A 22,882-nucleotide genomic window follows, 5' to 3' on the forward strand; every position below is an offset into this window, starting at 1 on the left:
TCCTACTGCTGAGTTTGCGCACCGCCTCGTGCCTCATTCTCCCCAGCCTTCCCTCCCCCAACCAACTCCCGGCCACACCCTTCCCTTCCACCCCTTCCCCCACTTCTTCCCACCTAACTCGAGGCTCCAGAGTGGCTGGCACGAGCTGCTGCGGAGCTGAGCTCGTGGCTGGTGGCCCGAGGAGACCAGAGGAGGCGAGTCTGGATGAAGGCCACTTGGGGGGAGGGGGCGTGGGGAGGAGGACTCGTGGCTGGAGGCTGGGAGCATCTCGTGCTCCCAGCGTGGGAAAGGCTAGTCCTGGAAAGCTGCGCCCAGGGGCGGGGGTGAAGAGTCCTGGGGGAGGGGAGGGGGGGGTCTCGCGGCCCACCTTTTGCCGCTGGTCAGCCTCCAGTGGGCTGGGATTAGGGGGTCAGCGGGTCAAGGGGCGGGGGCTGACCAGCGGCCACGAGGACGGTCAGGGGGAGCAGGCCTGCGTGCGTGCCTGCATGGGGCTGCAGCGGAGGCCTCCACCTCCCCCTGAGCGATTAAAGGGCCTGGCCCGGGCTGGGGGGGGGTCTGGGGTCGAGCCCTTTCGCGGGGAGGGGGATAGAAAGAAGGGGGGGGGGAAGGCCCCACTTAGCCGAAGGCGGTTGACCCTCTCCGTTTAAGGAAAGGCAATAATGACCCTTCTTAGTTAGCTAATAGCAATAATGGCCTGGTGTGGCCCAGGTTAGCAAAAGGTAATTGGCCAGACCAGCTGAGGTTCTTTGGCCTCGATTGATGAAAGGCAGTAGGCCCAAACCGGTTTAGTGAAGGCTATGGGTTCGTCTCTTTAGTGGAACGCAGTGGCCAACCCTGGTTAAGAGGGAGACAGAGGCAGTAACCCTAACCCGGTTAAGGGGAAGGCGAAGAGGAAGGCCGTGGCTGGACCCGTTAGGAGAAGGCATTGGGGTCGACCTGGTCAGGAAAGGCAGCAGACCTTATCTCAGTTAGCAGAGGGCAGCAGAAGGCAGAGGAACCCGATTTACCGGAAAGCTGGTGACCAGCCCACTTGAGTGAAAAGGCAATGGGCCAACGTGAAGGCAGCTGCCGTGCCCCAGTTAGGGAAAAGCAGGCAGTTGACCAGCCTTGGTGAATGGAATAGTTAGGAAAAAGCAATAGGTGCATCTGGTTTTAGCAGAATGGCTGGCCGATTGTGGGAAAGCAGGTGGCTTCTCTTTTAAGGCAGGATCTGTGTGGATTTCCACAAGATCGGGCCTGAAAGGTTGCAAAATGCAAGGCCCCAGTGGCCCCTGACATAGACTCCTTGGTTTCCTTGGAATAGGCCTTCAGAATGGGGACAGAAGCCTCTGCCTCACCGGAGCATTTCACTAAGATAAAAGGCACGGATCTGATTCAGGAAAAGGCCAAGGAGAGCGATGTAGACAAGGTGTCTAGGCTAAAGGAGAGACAGAGCAGCTGTGGCCTTGAGGTGGATTGTTCCTATGGTGTCCTTCAAGCCAAGATTGTGGAAGGAGAGTTGGAATTGACGCCCCAAACCCAGGAGAATGAGAAGCACATACTGACGCTACAAACCGTGCATTTTGCCACGGATGAAATGGACCACCAGGAGATGACTGTGGAGCCGGCAGAAGGGATGCATGTCATGGTGCAGCAGGGAGAGAGTGGTTTGCAGTCCTTGCTAGTGTTGCAGCAAGACATAAATGTTGAGTCAGAGTTAAATGAGATACCACACCAGAATTTGCACCACTGTGTTGCAATAAGCATTCAGGAAGAGGTCTTTTCACTTCATGAATTGGAGGTGATGGAGATTAATGTTGTAGAAGAAAGTGTTGAAATTTCCAGTGAAGAAGATAAATTGACAGTTAATCCACCATTAGATGAAAACACAGAATCGGTAAAGGTAGAAAAAAATTGTCTATTATTTTTTAAGGGCAACACCTTTTATTCTTTCTCTGCAGAATTAGTGAAGTGATTTTTTCCATTTAAATTTAAAAACAATTCCACATAAAGTGCTTAGGGTAGTAATACTAGCCCTGGTTAATGTCACATTCTTGAAATAGAGAAGGAATAAATTGCTTAGGAAATATACATTTTAGGCATTTATTTTAGCATTGAAACTGATTAGAACTCAGTTAATGTTTCAAATCTGAATAAGTTTGATTCTTCTACACTTTTAAAAAATCATATATTGTGTATGTATGTGTAATCTATTCAGTGATCTTAGAGCAGAAAAGCCTAATTGATTCCCCTTATATTTGGGTGAATGATTGTATTTTTGTTGATTAGGATGAAGGCAAAGATATATACAGGGCTGAAGATGAGGTCCCTCAGCTTTGTGAAGAAAGAGAAATTACTGACCAAAAAGAAGGTTTATTTACCTTTGATAAACTAAGAGAGGGAGAAAAAGAAGAAATCATTCTATTACCAGCCAACTCCGAAATTGAAGAACATGAGGATATACCTTCTTCAGAACAAGACACTGATGAGGTTTCTGGAACTGCAAAGAATCAAGCAAAGACAAAGGGTAGGCAAGATTAAAGTAATTTAGGTTACATTAAGTACTTGGGATTAGGAAAAATAGAATTACAGTTTTCTCAAAGAAAGGGAATTCATTTATCCTATAAGAAAAGGGCCATCATTCTGCTTGAAATGTTTAAAGCTGGGCAAGTTTTAGTTGCCTTCAAAATATGAAAAATGAATAACAAAAATCCAGAAAGATGTTTTAATTAGCAGTATGAATTTGTTTTAAAATGGTAGTAGAAATGCAGATATCATTTGTTCTCAGAGTCAGTTTTCTATTTTTCCATTTGCTCATTTGCATAGGAAAGATTTGACATGGTTTCTTAACACCTTGCATAATTCATGCATACCCCAAAACAAAAATTATTTTATAATATATGATAGTTCTTATTTGAAGTGCTGTGAAACTATCTCCACTTTTAGATTGTTAATTCCTATTTAACTTGTTTTGAACAGAGGCAAAGCACAGTGTGGATATTCAATTGAGTTAAATTAGCATATGCCATTTGATAGTGATTTTAGCTCAACTCTTTAAAAAGTTTTTTATAGAAATTATAGCATAAGCCTAATTCTGCTGTTCCCAACCTAAATGAAAACATTTGAGCCTACATTTCTGAATTATTAGTATCATCAGAAGAAATGAAGTATTTTTATGGTGGTAGTTTGGGGATATTTTGGTTGACTGTGGTTTAAAGAAAATCATTCTATCAGTTATTCACAGCCCTAGTTCAGAAAAATTTTAAATTATAATTGCTTTTGGATATGTTGCATACATTTTACTTTAGTATTTTAAGGATCCTCAATTTTATTTATATAAGTACACTTATGCTGATCACAACCTCCTCCATGCTGTGATAGATGATTTCATGAATTGACATGACCAAAAAAAGTATCAGCAGATAACCAGTTCTCTGGTAGTAAACCTGACCAAATTTAGCTATACTGTGCTTAGGTGATACCTATGGTCTCTTGCAGAGGCCTTATTTAAAACCATTTCAGCTTCCTACAGCCTGCTAAAGCTTACACTTTGCTCTTCTGATTCCTGAGGATTCAGTATTATCTCTGTAACTATAATAGACAATAAATAATTGTTGAGTTTTATTGATTTGAGAGTCTTTAGTGAATCCACATTTTAAAACATTAATTGGGCATAAATTTTGTAGGTCTGTTTTGGTAAAGAAATGAGAATGTCTTCTGAAGGATTATCCTAGCAGAACAGAAATTCTCACATGTTACAAAGGCTTTGAATATACATATGTGTGACCAATCAAATTATTGTTTAAGCAATAGAAGTCTAGCTAATTTAGAGGATTTTGTCACCAGAAGATATCCATCAAGCAATGATAAAAAATTTTTTTGACCATAAAAACTGTTTATCCCACTACCATTGCTTACTACCTGTGCAACTTTGGCCCAGTCACTTAAACTCCCAGGTCTCAGTTTCCTTGACTCTAAAATGAGGAGATTGAACTAGGCTTCTAGAGCCCCTTCCAGCTCTAAATCTATGATCCATTGCTATGATTAAAGGCACTGTAACTACATGCAAGGATTTAAGAGAATTCACACTAATGAAATCATAGATATTTTGTAATTCTTACATAAGTGAACTTTATAGTTAGCTTGATGTATTAGTAAAGTCATACATTAATGTTTGATGTCTGGGGGCAGCTGGGTGGCTCAGTGGATTGAGAGCAAAGCCTAGAGATGAGAGGGCCTGGGTTCAAATGTGGCCTCAGACACTTCCCAGCTGTGTGACCCTGGGCAAGTCATTTAACCCCCATTGCCTAGCCCTTACTGCTCTTCTGCCTTGGAACCAATACACAGTATTGATTCTAGGATGGAAGGTTAAGAGTTTTTTTAAATGTTGGGTGTATAAGCAATAGCAAACTGCTTGCTGTCTCCATGGGAAGGATGGATGGAGAGAATGTGGATCTTAAAATGTTAGAAAACAAATGCCAGAAATGGTTTTTACATGTAAGTGGGGAAAATAAAATATTACCCCCCCCCCAAAAAAAACTTTGGTGCCTACTGTGCAAGAGATTTTTTCCTTCCCAATTATTTAAATATAGTAGTATCTGTAGAATATATAGTGTATATCCTCTTTGAGCTATTTCACTGGATTTTTAAAAGAAGTGTTGTCAGGTCAAATTTGCTTAAGGGAATCTAATGGTAAACACATTTTAAAAAATGAATAACTTTCTTTGTAATTGAATGTAAACTCAACATTTTTATTCTATAGATGTAAAACAGACCTTCCATTGTGAAATCTGTATTTTCACCTCTTCTAAAATCTCATGTTTTAATCGTCACATGAAAACTCACTCTGATGAAAAACCCCATATGTGCCATCTCTGTCTGAAAGCCTTTCGTACCGTTACCCTTTTGCGGAATCATGTGAATACACATACAGGTAAAATAACTGGGAAATGCACTCCTTTTATTTGCTACCAAAAAATAAAAAAATTCATCTTCTATATAGAAACATATTATAGGATTTGAGTAATTGTTTCTTGTTAACTAGGATTAGGGTATAAGACAGAGGTGGGTTTCAATATGAAACATTTCAACATGAAACATTTCAAATGAAACCAAAATATCAATAGCATATTCTAATTGCACATTTGTAAATAAGTAAGATATTAACATTAATCCAAAAAATGTCAGAGGTAAGTAATTATAAGAAATTGTAGCAGATATGCTTTTAACCTTTGTTAGTTATATATTCCAGAAAGATAGTGATTTACAAATCTGAACTATAACCACACATTTTTAACAGACAATACAGTAAATATTAAATCATTAATAATTGATTGAAAATCCTACCTTTGAAAGGCAGTTGTAACTGAAAGTAATGAGAGTACTGGCTTTAGTAGCTGAAGAATAAAAAGGGAAAAAAGGGAAATCAGGGAATACAACTCTTAAGTGGATGAAAAAGTTTTAAGACCTCTGAGTATGGGATATTATCAACTTTGAGTTCATATGTGAGTGGTTAATTATGCATGTTCAGTAGAGATAAAATTTAAAAGAGAGGTAATCCTGGAAGAGGAAAAGATGGAGGAGTACCTTTGTGTGCTTGTGTGAGGTATCTAATAGTTTATGACTTTGCTAGTGGTACTCTCAAAATTGAGTTGAGTTTGAATAATGTGCCTTCCTACTCCCTCAGTACCAAAGAAAGCTGTAAACTAAATACTTAAATTAAAAAATGATCAAGACACTCTCCCTGTAGTTCAAGATACTGTAGGAATCAAAGAGAGAAAGGTTGAAGAAGTAGCAGTATTATATTTTTAATATTTTCACTTTTTATTTTAATATTATTAATACCAGAATGAAACCAGTTAAATCTAATTACAAATTCCTAAGTGTTGTCTTTTTTTAATTATACAGGGAAAATGTTCTTTGCTTAGACCTGAAATAGTTTCCTATTGTATTAATGATACATTATGTTTTAGCATTGTCTTTTCTTTTTTCAAACTGTTGAAAATTTACCATGACTCATATTATAGATTTATTGCTGGAAAACTTAATGAGTAAACTTCACTCACAAAATTTTAAAGTAGAAAAACATTGTCTTACAGGAACCAGACCATATAAATGCAGTGACTGTGACATGGCATTCGTGACTAGTGGTGAACTTGTGCGGCACAGGCGTTATAAACACACACATGAGAAGCCATTTAAATGTACGATGTGCAAATATGCTAGTGTAGAAGTAAGTGCAGTTCTAGATCCTTTAACATACTTCTTTTTCATGTGCTTTGATATTGTCTTATAAGAAATTGTGACATGTATTTTTAACTTTTAATTGTGATGTATGCCAAAACGAAGAGAAATACAAATCTAAACTATATATATATATATATGTACATATATATATACACATATGTATTTTAATATAAATCCCTACCTTCCATCTTAGAATCAATACTGGGTATTGGTTCTAAGGCAGAAGAGTGCTAAGGGCTAGGCAATGGGGATCAAGTGACTTGCCCAGGGTCACACAGCTGGGAAGTGTCTGAGGCCAGATTTTAACCTAGGACCTCCTGTCTCTGGATCTGACTCTCAGTCCACTGAGCCACTCAGCTGTCCCCTATAAATATATATTTTAACAGAATTAATACAACAAATATTAAACCATTTTCTGTTTTCTAAAGTTCAAATAGGAAAGTCTATTTCTCATTTTCTATGATTATTAAGCAGTAAGGAAAGAAAGTTACACATAAATGTCACATGAATATACATATGCTAATTAAATAAAAAGTAGAAAAACTAACTTCTGTAAATGCATTTGAGGCTATTTAATTTCCTTTTGAAATAAACATTTTTCCAAATCTGAAATTTTAGGATAATAAAGACCTAGTTGGACATCATCTATTTGTAGCTATTTGTACTATAATTTCAGAATGAAACTTTGCTCAAGAAACACCATAGTTTTATTGTTTTGCCAAATATCTTAAGGTAGAATTCATTTGTATTCAATTTTTAAATGACTTGAAAATAGATTTTATCCTACCTTTTGAAGTGCAGTCTGTTTTTAATTTTTTAGTATAACTTGATGCATTTGCGAATTGACCATTTGTTCCTTTCAAATTAAGGGCAAGTTGCCAAAATCAAAGCAACTGCAGAAAATTTTAAGCATCACTATTTTCAACTCTCAGTTACAGAATGCTTCCATTTTAACATTTGGCCTCATGTGTCAATCATTCAAGAGAAATTATATTGCAATTATATATAACAGCAGTCTCATTTTTCAAGTAAAATGACAACAAAACAAAAATCAGGTTTCACTGCCAATTATCAACCCAGTTATCAGAAAAATATTTAGGGAAAGATACATTGGGACAGTGTTCTGAGACTGATGGAAAGGGAAACATCACACAAAAGATACTTAAGTAGCATGCTAACTTAAAGTGAATAACAATGGAATAATGCTATAGTTTCTTAAACATACAAGATACCAGAATCTTAAATAACTTGAGTGGCAAAAAACTTTTTTTAAAGTCCTATATCTGAAATTTAGACAGTTTGTAACTTCATCATGAAGTTTTAAAAAATTATGTTTTTAAATGTAGTTACATTGGGATTTGGGGAATGAAAAGAATATGGAAAGTTACATATTCTATCACTTTGCATTCTACCAATTCTGCTTTTAAGCTGTGCCAGGCAAATGATACTCTGACCCGAAAAGTCAGAATCCACATTGTATATGCTGGAGGGAGAAGTTGGGTTGGTTTTCATAATCATGTGAAGTGCTTATTGGGGTTGTATTTGCATTTGGAATTTTACATTGGAATGCCAGTGTAAGAGCTGGTAGCTTCCCTGGGCTTCCTTTTCTCCTTCTCCCTCAGCATATCATAAGGAAAGAAGTCAAAAGCTTGATTGAGTCTATCTTTAAAAGCCTCCGGAGAAGTTGATTCTATACACAATCTACTCTGGTAACCTATTCTCACTCATTGTTAAGAGACTTTCTCTAATATCTAATTGAAACTTTTCATGCCATAGTTTAAGCTAGTTTCCTCTTGTTCTACTCTTTCATATACTTGAAAACAAAAAAGAATTATTATGCAGTTTTTCTTCTACCTGAAGAAACTAAGTTCCTTTACATTATTTGTATTTTCTGATCATTGACATTGAACTTCTGCATGCTCCCTTTTTATACCATAGATATATGCTATAAAGAAAGTGATGCATAGTATGTAACTGTGTTGATAGGACTCTTGCAACTGTGTATGTAACATGTATGGCTTTTACATGAATGAAAAATGATGTCTCTGCAGCCTAGCCAAACTTAATTTTAGTGGCTGCAGAGGAAGGTTCGAGGAAAGTCAAGGAGCAAGGAACCTAGGTGCATAGGACTTTTCCTTCCTGCAAGCAATTCTTTTTACAGTTCTTACCTTTTGTGTTAGAAGTGATACTAAGTATCAGTTCCAAGGAAGAAAAGCAGTAAGGGCTAGGCAGTGGGGGCTTAGTGATTTGCTCAGGGTCACACAGCTAGGACATGTCTGAGGGTAGATTTGAATCCAGGACCTCCTGTGTCTAGACCTGGCTCTCAATCCACTGTGTCATCCAGGTGCCCTTTGCAAAAAGTTCTGTTGGTGTTGTATATTAAAATAGTGTGGGGCAGAGAAGGAAGAAAAGCCCCTGAGAAGATCTAGAGATGCAGGAAAGCACCAAGAAAAGCTTTATAGAAAGAGCTTTCAATTCATTTGCTAGAAGCTGCTCCCTAGAAAAATATCTTATTATAGAGACAAGGACAAACGAGTACACAATTAGGTTTGAGACAGAGCCTGGACCTAGGATTTAATTGATATAGGAAGCTACCAGGTGAGGAAACCCCGTCTTCCCATGCAGGGTGTCCCCTTCTCTGGACCTCACAGTTTCAGAGGGTTGCCCAGAGCCCTGAGAACCACATGAATCAGAGGAGGTAGGACTTTCCTGGGCTTGGGAGAGCGCTCTCGACACCTGTCTGGCAACACTTAAATAAGAACCCACCGGAAGCAGTGTTGGAGGAAATTATGAATGTAAATGTGCATATTGCCTTGTCTCAGAAGGGTCTAATCATTTAAACACTAAATGGTTCTGATAACATTAAGGCAAAGTTACAACTTGATGGTTTTTGCCTTCGTGCTTCTAAAATGCAATATAAACTTTGTAAGTGTTGAGTCTGTGTTACCATAGAAACAAAATAAAATACAGGCAATTGAACAGCTAAAACTCAAGTTTTTCTTTGTAAAGTGAAGGCAAATAATAACTTTGCTTAGAACTAGATTTTAACCTACCCATTGTTCATTTGCTGATTACAATAGAAATGCCATATAATGCATTACTGTTTCTTTTATTTTATTTTTCAATGATTTCTATGAAATGTTTTGATTGAAAGAAAAATAATTTATTTCAATATATTTAAGTATTATCGGGTATTTTGGCACACAATTTATTATTTTTTTTCAACAAAGTTTCTAAGTGTCTTCCATTTCTTTATTAGGCAAGCAAATTGAAGCGTCACATACGTTCACATACTGGAGAACGTCCTTTTCACTGTTGTCTCTGTAACTATGCTAGTAAAGATACCTACAAGCTAAAAAGACACATGAGAACTCATTCAGGTAAAAGATTTTCCATATTTAAGTTCAATCAAGTAATTCCAAATATAATTTGATAGTGTTATGAATAATTACATATTAATTGTAGATATTATGGAATAATTGTAGGTCATAGATTTAGAACCAAAAGGGATTAACCAAAGGAATTGTCCTAGATCATTTTTAACACATGAAGAACAAAAGGCCTAAAGAGTTTAAAAGACTTGTCCAAGATCACATAATAATAGAGCTGAACACAAGTCTGATGTGTACCAAGTTTGATTCCAAATCCAGTGTTATTTCTACACACTTAATATCTCAAAGTAAATCTCCTGAATGTTATATTTTGAAATTTGAATTTTTATATGTATAACTTCTCTAAGTTAACCTCAAGAATGATACCACTTCCCTGTTGATTTGGGTTTAGAGTAACTTATTTCAGAACACAAGATATTTTCTTTTCTGAATTTTTGTAATGCATAAAATCAAAATTCTAAAATCAACCTGTAAAGTGACTTAGATGACTTTAAACGACAATAGCAGTGTGACCTATAGGAAGGCACTTGACCCCTATGGGCTTCAGTTTCCTCCTCTGTGAAATGATAGGGTAGAACTGGACTGCTAAGATCCCTTTAAACTTAAATCCATGGCCCCTTGAATTAAACTCAAAGCATTTGACTTAATTAGGGACTTAGCATGCCAGAAAGGTATTCAGACAAACAGTTAAGCCAAGGAACCAAAGAGTAAACAAACTATAGATACAAATTAGTGTCATGTCTTCATGAAATTTTTTCTCATTTTCCCCACCGCCTGATTTGTCAGAATATCCCCACAAATGTCCTTGTATTTATTTATGTGACAAGTCTTTTAAACTCTTTAGGCCTTTTGTTCTTCATGTGTTAAAAATGATCTAGGACAATTCCTTTGGTTAATCCCTTTTGGTTCTAAATCTATGACCTACAATTATTCATGTGTGTATGTTGAATCCTACCCAATAGCATGTGAACTCCTTGAAATCAGGGTTTTAATTTTTTTTAGGGGGGGATTCTATTCTCAATGCCTTACCTGTCTAGCCAAAGTAGACTTTTATCAGATCTTTGTTTGAATTAGTTGGATTGCATTGCAATATGTCTATCATCATGGCAGAGCCATTTAATCTTGACACATATTTCATCTCTTGTCCTGTATTGCAGGTGAAAAACCTTATGAATGCTACGTCTGCCATGCCAGATTCACCCAGAGTGGGACCATGAAAATTCATATACTGCAGAAGCACAGTGAAAATGTCCCCAAACATCAGTGCCCACATTGTGCTACAGTCATTGCAAGAAAGAGCGACCTCCGTGAGTATTGGTGATTGAGCAAGCTGATACTGATCTTCCTCCTCACATGCCGTAGTTACCGTGCGCCATTACAAGTGTTTCTTCAGGAAGTGATCTGGTGCCACCTTGTGGCTGGAGTGACATGGCCCCGAATATCAGTAGAGCTCTCATTTTCAAAGCTCTTTCACATACATTTTCTTACTGGATCTTTGCAAGAAGCCCTTAAGATAGGCAAGGCCTCCATTATTATGCAGATGTGGATCTGGAGGTTGAGCATAGTTAAGTGACATGCCCCAAGGCTAGTAAGTGGTAAAGATGAGAGTTAGGAATGAGTATTTGAAGCCAATCAGTTTGGTTAAAATGAAATTATGACTATAAATTATGAAATTATTAAGTCAGTTTTGTGAAAATTTAAGTTCATTAAGGATCAGGATTGGATACTTTTGTTAACAATGAAAAATAATAACCAATGAGATAGCTAGGGTTACATTTCTGTTAATAAATTTAAGCATACCAGGATCATGGATCCTTAGATTTGGAAAGGATATTAGAGAAATTCTGAAATCCAGGGAAGAATCCCTTTATACTGTCCCACTGCTTGAACATCTCCAGTAATAGCAAACTTATTACCTCACAAGCCCATTCCATTTTTGAATGGCAATAATTATTTTAAACAATATCACGTCAAATTAACATCTGCCTTTAACTTCTACCTATGCATTATAGGTCAGTCCTCTTCTACACAGGGTAATCCCTCTTCCACATGACAGCCCTTTAAATATTTTAAGACATCTGTTATTTTACCCTAAGTCTCCTCTTCTTCATACTAAAAATCTTTAGCTCATACAGCCAATTCTCATATGAAGGATTTCTAGACTTCTGGTTGTCTATCTTGGTTGTCTTTCCAAGATAAACTTTATTTTGTAAATGCCCTTTTAATGTGGCATAGAGTTGTACACAATACTTCAGATTTGATCTGATCAATGGATGTTGTATTTTTGTTCAGGTAGGCAATTTGCCTCAACTTCTTCCACAACCTTATTACACAATTGTCTCCTCCTAAGCCAGCAGTTAAACTTAAACACCAAATTAATCCATATGTCCCTTCTTCTATTTGTGTAGTTGAGTTGTTTTTTTTTTATTTTAAAGAAAGGTGGTTCCACATATATACCTGCCAAGAGCTTTTTTATTGTGTATATTTTATTCCTCCCAGCTTTGTATCTCACCTCTCCTGGTATTGATCTCCTCAATCATTTAGTCTGTGGCATAAGGATCTCTGAATCCATCTAACAATACTGCCATCTAGCTCACATTTCTCCAATTTAGAGTTTATAAAACTGTATCATGATATTTCTGGAAAGCACTTTAGAAATCTTTCAGTTCCCTCTCACCTCTTCTCCTCCCCTCTAGCCCTTTGTTTTATACGATGAGAGCTCTAAGGCCCAGATGTCTCCACTTTTTTTGATTCCTCAAATATTATAGACAGAAATTCCTGAAACACTTGTACAAATTCTTTCAGTACCACTGGGGATAATTTCTTTAGGTCTGAAAACTTAGAACTTTTTAAAAGGACTTTCTTAATATATTCTTACTTTATACTTTAGTTCTCTCAAAATCATATTGGTTCTAAATTTGTGGAACATTCCAGTTAATGAAAAAGATGGAAGTCAAATAAGAGTTGAGTAATTTTGCTTTTCCTTGTCATATGTTAACATTTCTCAAGCAGTAAGCCCTATTCCTTCATTATTGTTTTCCTTGTTGTTAATTACTTAATAAAAGTCCCCTTTTTTACTGCCATTATCATTTTTAACAATTAGTTGGTCAGTTTGGAAGTTTCATCTTTGATGTCATAATTCTAACGAATAAGCATCTCTAGTGAATCTTTAGAAGATAAGATTCCCTTAACCTCTTTGCTCTTTTTCCTTCCTTTTCAAAGATTCATGTTACCAAAACTTCTTATTAATGTTTTACCAAATAGCTGATGCTTTATGTTATTCAGTTTTAGTGGTCTAAGCTGTGCTTGACTTTAAAGGTAGAAAAATAGGTATATATAAGTATATACCTATATGGTATCTGTTTATACACAGCCTATGCATGCAGACACACATGTGAGCATGACGCTTTTGTTGTTGATTCTGAGCCTTCAAACACAGTGAGTATGGTACAGTATAGTACATCCCCAGTGAATCTTTAAAGAGTATGTGAATTTCTAAAAGTGGTTACTTAGAAAGCCCTAATATTTTTCTCATGTTTCCTTAGGAAAACAGTATTGTTTATGACACATTCAATTAGTAGTTTATATGTGGTGTGTCTTAGTGCAGCTTTAAGCCTTATTTTTGAAAGAGGGAGGGGGTGCTTTAAACTGTACTAAGATTTTGGGGACACATTCCCTAATTTCCGTGTGCATTGGTTTGTTTAGCCTACTCAACTCTCGTGTTTTATTAGAAACAGAAGCTATTTGAATAAGGATGAGTCAGCATAAGTAGGCTGTATCAAAGCTATGCAATTACCAGCTTTTTGTTTGGTTTCTTACACAGAGTATCACAGAATTGTCATGCCTAAAAGCCTGATTCAATTTAGCAAAAATCACAATACAGCATGCTTATTCAGACCTTGATAAACATCTCAAATGAGATGAGACACCTGAAGTGTCGTTGGTTGTAACTTATTTAGTATTTTTAGCGCTTAAATCTTTAGAATAATAACTAGCAATTACCAAACATAATCTTAAATTTTAAAATAAAGAGAGATAAATCATTTTTATAGAAGGTGGAAAGTGTATGTATGAAAACCACAGCTTTTAACTGTTCTCTGATTCTATAGCCAAGGAGCATCTATTAAAATAGCTTTTAGCCTTATACCAAAAATCATTTTCTAGTGAGAAATTTTATTGAAGTGAGGTTATAGTAAATGGTTCATTTGGAGGGGAGAAAACGAACTTTATTCTGATGGGTACAATGATTTGTTAAATTTTTTAGGTGTCCATTTGCGAAACCTACATTCCTATAAGGCTGCAGAAATGAAATGCCGTTACTGTACTGATGTATTTCACGAACGCTATGCTCTCATTCAGCACCAGAAAACTCATAGAAATGAAAAAAGGTTTAAATGTGATGACTGCAGTTACGCCTGCAAACAGGTATTTTTTGTGTCAGTGTATTTGAGCTTTGGAACACATGACAGTAGTATATGGTAGGTAAGAATCAGGTAGGCATTCTTTCATTTTTTAATATTTTAGTGAACCCATCCTCTTTTTAAAGGATTATTTCAGAATATTAGCACAGAGAATATGGACTGACAACCTCGCTCACCTCCCTACATCCTCCCCATGGTGAACTTCTAGGAAGATGATATACATAGAAGTTGACTAGGCATGGATGGTTTACAGTCTGCATCATTCAAAGGAAAATCCACATTTTGAGATCATAGATCTATTTAAGTATTTCAGAATAACAAAAACCTTCCTCAAACCAGTACTTTAAAGCTTATTTCCCATTATAAATATTTTTGCCATTGATTGTGAGGTAAAAAAGGATCATACAGTATTAAAGCGCCCACCTTCATCCCACCTCCAAAGATCAACTCATTTTTCTGACGATCTGATTTCTCTCAATGCCACCACCATCCTACTAGTCTTCTAAGCTGGAAACTTTGGTGTCACCTTAGATACCTTCCTCTCCTTGACTCTCACATTCAATTATAAGCTAAGTCCTGTAGATTCTACCTTCACAGTGTCTCTTGCATTCATTCCCTCATTTCTAGTCTTACTATTGCCACCCTAATTTATGTTCCTGTTATTGGTAGCTTAGATTATTAAAATACTTTTTCTTAGTACTTTTGCCCCTAATTTCTTGCTTTAATCGCAGTCCGTCCTACTTCCCAAATCTCTGTGTCTATGCTGCTCAAAAACTTTCAGTGGCTCCCCATTACTAACTATATAAAGCATTGATTTCTTAATATGGAATTAAAAACATCCACAACTTAAATCTATTAGAAAAGAATGACTAGATCCTGAGAGCAGATAAGAAGTTGTTGCAGTAATCCAAAAGAAGTCATGAATTCCATTCAAATGTTTACCAAATATATTAGGTAAAATTTCTTTTTTGGTCTGTTTTTTTTTAATTATTTATAATACCTTTGGGAATTAGAGTACCATTTTTGGAGAAATTATTTCCAATCCTAGAGGTCTTCTGAACTTAGGGTATAGATTAGATAAATGTTCACTTTAATAATTTAAATTCATGCAATTAATAATAAGAAGAAGAATTGGCATCCAAACTCATTTCTATTTTTGTAGGGGAAAAAATGAGGTTCAGTTGCAGGACCAGGCACACCAAAGATAAACTGCATGACTTATAATCATTCCCACAGGGCAAGGAACAAGTAGATGAATCCATTTTTACAATATTATGTCCTTCATCAACCCTTTGAGGTGGGGGGGCAGTTCTGAGGTGATTCACAGTTGGAATCAACCAATGATTACTTATTGAGGGTTGCTGACTACTGTGGTAGGTTATGTGAGAGAGAACAATCAACATATATAATGTATGGAATGACTTCTTTAAAAACTTAGGGGGTTTTGCTTAATTGTTTTTTTTCCTTTCTAGGAGAGGCACATGAGAGTACATAAACGTACCCACACAGGAGAGAAACCATTCACCTGCCTTTCCTGCAACAAATGTTTCCGGCAGAAACAACTTTTAAACGTTCACTTCAAGAAATATCATGATAAAAACTTCATACCAACTGTTTATGAATGCCCCAAATGTGGCAAAGGTTTTTCACGATGGGTAAGATAATTTAAGAAGATCCAGTTAATTATGGAAAGATCCTGTTATGACATAGACGAGTATCATACAAGAAGAAAGTTCTCTCTATTGGAAAAACTTTGCAGGGCACTGATCATAACTATTATACCTTTATTATCCTAAGGAACACAATTTAGACAGTTTTAATACCATTATAAATTGCTTTTTTGTTGTTGTTTTGTTTTGTTGGTTTTAAGGTTTGAGATTTTTTATGTTTTGCTGATCCTTTTCATTTTTTACAAGTTACTTCTTAAAAACTACCCTTCCCCTTAAGAATCCTCCCTTATGACAAAGAAAAATGGTCACCCAGAACCAACTCAGGCAGTGACTGAGTCAGACAACACCTGCAACCTTTCTCACTCATAGTCTTCCGCCTCTCTACTGAAAGGAAGGAAGTATATTTCATCAATGGTCCTCTGAAATGAAAATAAGTAATTACACTTAATCTGATTTCTAATATCTTTTTGTGTTGTTTTCATTTGTTTTATTACCATAGTTTTATATATTGTTTCCTGGTTCTAATTTATTCACTTTGCAACAACTTATATAAAACTTCCAATATAATTCATCATGTCCATAATTTCTTACAATATTCCATTATATTTATGTACCACAATTTGTTCAGACATTTCCCAAATAATGGGCAACTACTTTTTTTCCAATTGTTTTGCTACTGCCAAAGGTGTTGCTGTGATTATTTTGGTATATAAAGAATTTTTTTCTGTCATTGATTTCTTGGGAAATATGCTTAGTAGTGGGAGCACTGAGTCAAAAGGCTTGAATAGTTTAGTGAGTTTTTGTAGTTGAGAATCAGATAAAGGTAGAAACCTGATATGAGTTATCGACAAACAATATCACCCAAAGAATTTTATAACAAATAAGTCACAAACAAAGGAAAAACTTTCCTGAAAAGCTTTTCAACTTTCCAAAAGAATAACTATAAAATAAAGGGGTTGGACTAAGTGATCTCTAAGATTTCTTCTCTCTAATCTATGATTTCTTCTATCTTCTAAACTATGATTTCTTCTAGCTCTAACAATCTATAAGTTTGAGTTCAAAAATTAGCTTTTTTGGTACTTTTTTTACTTTGTAGAATATACACATTCTAGAAAATCTGACTGTAAAGTGACTGTTGTAAAACAAGACCTATATTTCCCCTGAAAGTAATTTCTCTCAACTGAAGTAGTTTGGAATGTTGAATGTTTTTTGAGCAGCTCTCTTGCCACACTTTGAATAATATGCATTGCTTTTTTAGCAACAGGCTCTTTCCTGGCTTGCTATACCATATGTTACTATAAGATTATAGGAATTTCTTCTTATTCCTCCTACACATTCATAGCACCCCAAATTTAACTTTACTTTCTCCTGAATAGTATTTAATAAATAATGTTATGATAGCCCACAACAGTAAATGCTTTTTCATTTAATCTGAAAATTCCTTAAGGGCAAAGTTTTGGGGGTTCTGTTCGTTTATTAAAAGGATCATCTGTATAATTCTATAAATGCTATAAAACAAAGAACTATTCTGCTACACATGGATAAGAATGTCTGTACTAATGGATAGTGTCACCTTTATTTGTACGAAGTGATTAAAGGTAAATATGACCCAGTGTTTGTGACTTAGATAATAAATCTTTTAATAAAATATTATAAAATAGTGATACTTTCCTTATGCTGACTGAAATATTTTACCAACAGAATAATATGCGTAAACATTCAGAGCTCTGTGAAGTGATAAGAGGAAAGGCTGTTCAATCAGCAAAAGGAAGAAAAACTAAAAAGAAGAAACAGAAGGGCCCAAAACAAGATGTAAAGGAAGAAGGTAAATGTCCTGTTTCATGACTTATAGAATTCATAAGATCTAATGGAGCAGTACAGATCCTATGCCCTTATAGCATAGAAATTAGGTTTTATATTTGCCCAGTTAAGTAAGATGATCTCTAATTGTTTTTAGGAATGAGTCAAGCCATGTGAATATATAACATCTTCAAATATTAAATACATCATTAGAAGTACAAATTGAAAATACACTTTATTTTAAATTATAATTCCAGTCTGTAATTTTTCTAAATTGTTTTAATGAACTCAGTGAATATATTTTTTTAATTCTCATGTTGGATATTATAAAATAGTGATAATAGTGATATTCTAATGATGATCAATAAATTATTGTGTTCTTTAGAGGTCATATCAGTCAAACTCATACTTGTCTCCAGGCAGGATAATGCCTTAAAAGCATCTATAGTAAATTATTACAGTTGAATGTCAACTTCTAAAAAAAAGAAGCACTTTTATTTTTTTAAAGTCTATTGAACAATTTTTACCAAAAAAGAAAGAAAAATCTTGGGGCCTCATGTTTGATTAATAAATCCATGTTTAGTTATGATACTAAAGAAGCTTGATATAATGAGCAAATCTGTAAATGTGTTGATAATCTCATGTGATTAAGATTCCTGATAAATAAAAATTAGAGAAACATTGAAAATAATGATTGATGTAAATAAAAGGACCCTTAAATTGTTACTATTATGCTTTAGACACTTGTTAACGACACATTTTCTTTGTTAAGCTCCAAGTATATCGGCTAACTGCTTATCTTGACTATTGATGCTGAAATAAGGATGAAAATGTTTTACAAATGAACACAAAACATGTGTACCTCTTAAGTATTTGCTTTCCTAGCTAAGATTGCCTTTTAAACCCTAAATTCTTTCAATGTGGACAATAAAAGATTGACAAAGTTAGCCAATTTTGAATAGATATTTAATGTTAAAATAATGTCATTAATCACATTAGGTGAAATAACATGAACATAAAGAGGATAAAGGAAACCTGAAAGTGAAATAAAATTAAGCAAAATTTATAAAAGATGAAAGTATTATGTGGATTATATGCCTAAGATTTAGAAATTGTTTTTGATGGCCAAACAGTATAATGTTCTGAGACTTTTAGAGTCTGGATTTTAATTTGGGGATAATCTCATCTGTTGTGATTAGGAATATGAAATATAAGAGTCTAATATTAATAATTCACAAAATTTGCAAAGTGCTTTATATCCATTTTCTCATTTGAATCTTGCAAATCTGTGAAGAAGCTACTTCAAATGTTATTGTCCCCATTTTCCAGATAATGAAATTGAGGCTCAAGAGAAGTTAAAGTACCTAAAGTCACATAATTAACAAGTGTCAGGGATTCTGAACTCAGTTTCTCCTGCTTCCAAATCTAGAACACTTCACTCTATCAACCTGCCTATCTTCCAATTCTGGCTACTACTTTTCACTATAGTCAAACTAGAATTCTAGTAACTATGATCTTTTCATTCTGGCTTTCCCTAACAAAACAATAAAATTGATTCAGTTATCATGGACAATACAGTTGAGATGCTTTATTTGGCAGTTGATATTTTTACTCATTTTATACAGATTATCATCTAATGTTTCTATCTTAATTCTGCCAATGAGAACAGAACATTTTCCTTTAGGACATACTAGTCTTAAATATCCAAACCATTCTATAGGCCTCTCTAGAACATTAAATACAGTGTTAGTAGAAATGACTTAAAACCCCTTGCATTGGTATAGATTAACAGCATTTTTTTAAAGCCCTCTATGATATTTTAAACTGAACCTCTTCTTCCTTCTCTTATTTGTAGCAGGAAAACAGAGAAGCCTCTAAGGGTATCAAAAACAGTCACTTGTGCAAATATTTAGAATGATCTTTTGCAATCCTGATTACCCAGATTTAAGCTTCCTGAGAATGGGCACAAAAACCTGATACTTTATATGCTTCACAGCATCTAGCACAATGCCTTGGATATGTCAGGCACTCAGTAAATATTTGTTGATTAAACGGACAAACTAGAAATAATAGACTAATGGAAAGTAGCAGCTTTTTTTTTTATTACTGTAGTTGTGTCCATTTCTAACAGAAACAAAGCTGTTTTGGAAAAAATGACTTCATTTGTTGAGCTACTACGAAATAAAATGCTGGCTTGCTAGAATATGTTTCATATTTAGAGCAACCAGATGCAATCAAATACTAAACCGATCTTTGAAATCTAGAATTTGAGGGGCTAAAATTAACACAGAAATAGTAAAGGCACAAAGCAGAAGTATCATGTGATCATCAGAGGAATAGTACTCTAAAATATTTGATTTCCTGCTTTAAATCGTTACTTTTCAGCATAAATTTGTACATTTGCAGTTTGTAAATTCTGATTTTAATGTATCATTCCTAATGTCAGATATGCTCTCTTTTTTCCTATAAAGTTGAGCAGATGCCAATTGAAGATATTTCCAATGTAAACATAGAACGTCATACAAATGAGATTGTTCCTGTCGGGTATGGAATAGCAACAGATGTTGCTGAAGAACAGAAAACAGAAGTGACTTGTGAAATGATCCTCAACATGATGGATAAGTGATGCAGATTAAAGTTTTGTGCTTCCTTTTAGTACCTCATTTTTAATTAAAGGGTTTTTTCAGTGTCTTAATCTAAACACAACATTACCACATGGTTATGACAATTTATTTTAAAGAACTTTTCTAAAGTTTGTAGTAGGGCCTAGAATTGCTTATTTACTAGGGTAGTATAAGATTTTTAAAAAACTATTGAAGTTCATTTTATTCATACGAGTTTTGTGAAGGGCTTATATTCTGAGTCAAAGCATCTTAATTTGAAAGGCATTAACTCATTCAGGTATCACCTTAAATTTTTTAGATATTAGATTAATAGAGTTGCTCTTTTGATAGTAGACCAAATTTAATGTCATCTTATCGTAGTAAGTAGTCAAAGCCTGAGTTTTTTCTGTTTATTTAGATACATGTACCCACAGTATTTCCAAACAATTTATGTTGATAAAAATGTATAGCACTTGGAAAAGTTAACATACCTCTTCTGTAAAAGCTGACACTGCCATGAACTTTAAATTACTATTTTTGGTGATAATGCTTTTATTTAAATCATCTTTAAACTACACAGTAGTTTAATTTCCTTTTATGAAATAACTTGAAAAATGACTCCATATGAAATGAAAAATGATAAAAGGATAAGCCTAGAAAACAATGAAGAATATATGTGGAGAAGTTTTAAAAGAGACTCACTTTTTAGAATTTTTATTATCTGTTAATTATGTTTTAGGCAGATGTAAAACTCCCCTAAACTCAATACCAGATAGTTAAGCTATCACCTACTTGTACATCAATTCATACTTATATTGTTATTTAAGCTAATTTATATTTCTGCAAATAATTGGCAAAATATAAAATATTAATTATATTTGTGAAACTACCTACTTCTGAAATTTTTATTTTATTTTTAACTTGTCTGTTGATATGGGAATATTTGACCTACTTTCTCATAGCATGGGACATGTAATTTCATTTCTATTTCAAATTAATTGTTATATTTCTATATGATGAGCCAAATTTTTCTCCTTTCCATTATTAAACAGTTACTTTTGATATATTTAAGCAGGCTTTTTTTCAGTATTTCAGAATCATTGATAAGTCAATTCAAATCCTTAGATTTTCACAAGTTCTTTAAAGTGTTTCAAATTTAGAAGCTCTACACATGTTAGTATATGTCAGCAAATGAATTCAATACAATTTAAATTTTATAGCCTGGTCTATGCTATTGTTGTGACCATTTTATTATATTAGCAGTTTGTCACATTTTACTATTATTTCAAATAACTCCAGTGAAATGCCTTTTTAAAAAAAAGTGTAATGAATTATGACCCTTAAAAAACAATGGCTTCTTTGCATTAAAGCTATTCTTTGATACTTCCTTTCTTCCTGAGATGGCAATATGAGTGTTGACTTCAGGAAAACTTGTTTAGAAAAAAAAAACTAGCCATGTTATTAGTAGTTTCAGAATGTTTGTCTGAGCGTATTTCATATTATTGTAAGTTTAAAGTGTTTGTACTAAAAACTGTAAGTGATATTGTCTCCACAGAAGACAGTAGATTAAGAAGAAGATAAGGCATGAAAGTTTTGGAAACGAAGGCTGTTATCTAAATACCACCAAAACACCAAGATAAAATTTTAAAATAAAATGAAAACTTTGAATAATATGGATATTTTGTGTATATATATATATATATATAATATATATTCTAAGTCCTAGTCCTCTATTTGTATAGAAAATATCCAGATGATAAACTTTCACTTTCCATACAGGTATTTTGATGTTATATAGACCTCCCAAAATTTATTCCTATCACTACATACTGGATTTGGAATAGAAAACAATGACAAGTTGTTTCCCAAAAGGGGAAATCATTTTTTTTTCTTTTTAGATAAATAAAATGTACTCAGTTGATAAGTCTCTGTTATGTTGTTATTGAGGATGGAAAGGTATGGAAAAGTCTTGGCAGTTCGTATTATTAATTTGTACTAAACAGAAAATATAAAATAAAGCCTTTGTTTTCTATAGTAACAGTAGAGCTGGTTATACATGAAGAAGCAAAGAGGAAATAACTCTATGTTAACTTGAAAGAGAAGTATTTGTTGAGCTTTATTGTGATTGAATTTTGAATGTTTGGTTAATGACCTTCCTTTGGAATGACTGAGCTTAAAATACTTTTGACATCTAGCTCTAAATAATTCTAGACAATAGGCAAATCTTGCCTAATTTAACGTCTTTTTAGGTCAAATTGCTAGTGTTTGACTAGAGTTTAATTGAATAAAGGTTGCTTTTTAAACTAACTTGATATCTTGCCATTTTATTTTGTTAACAGTCTGTTATACATAGTTTGAGGTTAGTTAAACTTTTTTTTTCAGTTTAACAGCACGCTTATTTGAAAAGTTACAAGAATTTCCCACTTTACTGTCAACTGACTTACACAGTGCCTCTGAATGTTTTCCTTTAAAATGCTTAGATTCCTTCAGAATGATTCATTATCTTGAGACCCCACTAGTTTGTCTACACTATATGTAGACTATATATATGTACACTAAAAGTCATCTCTCATATTTGACACATATTAGCAGTGATTTTGGATATACTCCCCCACTTTTTTTAATAGAATCATAGAATATCAGAATTAGAAGAGACCTTAGAAGGAATTTAGTCTAGCTCCTTATTTTATAAATGAGGGAACTGAAGTCTTGAGAAATTAGTTGATTGAGCTAAAGTGGTATATAAATGATAGAGCTGGAATTGGAATACA

The 22,882-nt window shown here is 34.5% G+C and overlaps 1 protein-coding gene across 2 annotated transcripts; it reads left to right on the forward strand.

Moving 5' to 3' along the window:
• Positions 1 to 626: 626 nt before the first annotated feature.
• Positions 627 to 22,401, forward strand: CTCFL (CCCTC-binding factor like). Of its 2 annotated transcripts, none has more exons than XM_007475674.3 (10): positions 627 to 1,882; positions 2,269 to 2,506; positions 4,742 to 4,912; positions 6,078 to 6,211; positions 9,485 to 9,605; positions 10,775 to 10,924; positions 13,882 to 14,042; positions 15,511 to 15,693; positions 17,410 to 17,533; positions 19,980 to 22,401. In XM_007475674.3, the coding sequence occupies exons 1-10, from the start codon at positions 1,313 to 1,315 to the stop codon at positions 20,132 to 20,134; spliced, it is 2,007 nt and encodes a 668-aa protein (XP_007475736.1). In that variant the 5' UTR covers positions 627 to 1,312; the 3' UTR covers positions 20,135 to 22,401. The 2 variants fall into 2 exon arrangements, with proteins under 2 accessions (XP_007475736.1, XP_016283834.1); XM_016428348.2 differs by having other exon boundaries at positions 627 to 1,876.
• Positions 22,402 to 22,882: the final 481 nt, after the last annotated feature.

The sequence above is a fragment of the Monodelphis domestica genome, chromosome 1 (assembly GCF_027887165.1).
Source record: "Monodelphis domestica isolate mMonDom1 chromosome 1, mMonDom1.pri, whole genome shotgun sequence".
NCBI classification, from domain to species: Eukaryota; Metazoa; Chordata; class Mammalia; order Didelphimorphia; family Didelphidae; genus Monodelphis; species Monodelphis domestica.

Excerpts from the sequence above, each read along its gene's own strand:
- CTCFL (XM_007475674.3), top strand. The coding sequence starts at position 1,313 with ATGGGGACAGAAGCCTCTGCCTCACCGGAGCATTTCACTAAGATAAAA. Across the intron at positions 6,212-9,484 it reads GCAAATATGCTAGTGTAGAA|GCAAGCAAATTGAAGCGTCA; the intron begins GTAAGTGCAGTT and ends TTTCTTTATTAG. Across the intron at positions 10,925-13,881 it reads TGCAAGAAAGAGCGACCTCC|GTGTCCATTTGCGAAACCTA; the intron begins GTGAGTATTGGT and ends TAAATTTTTTAG.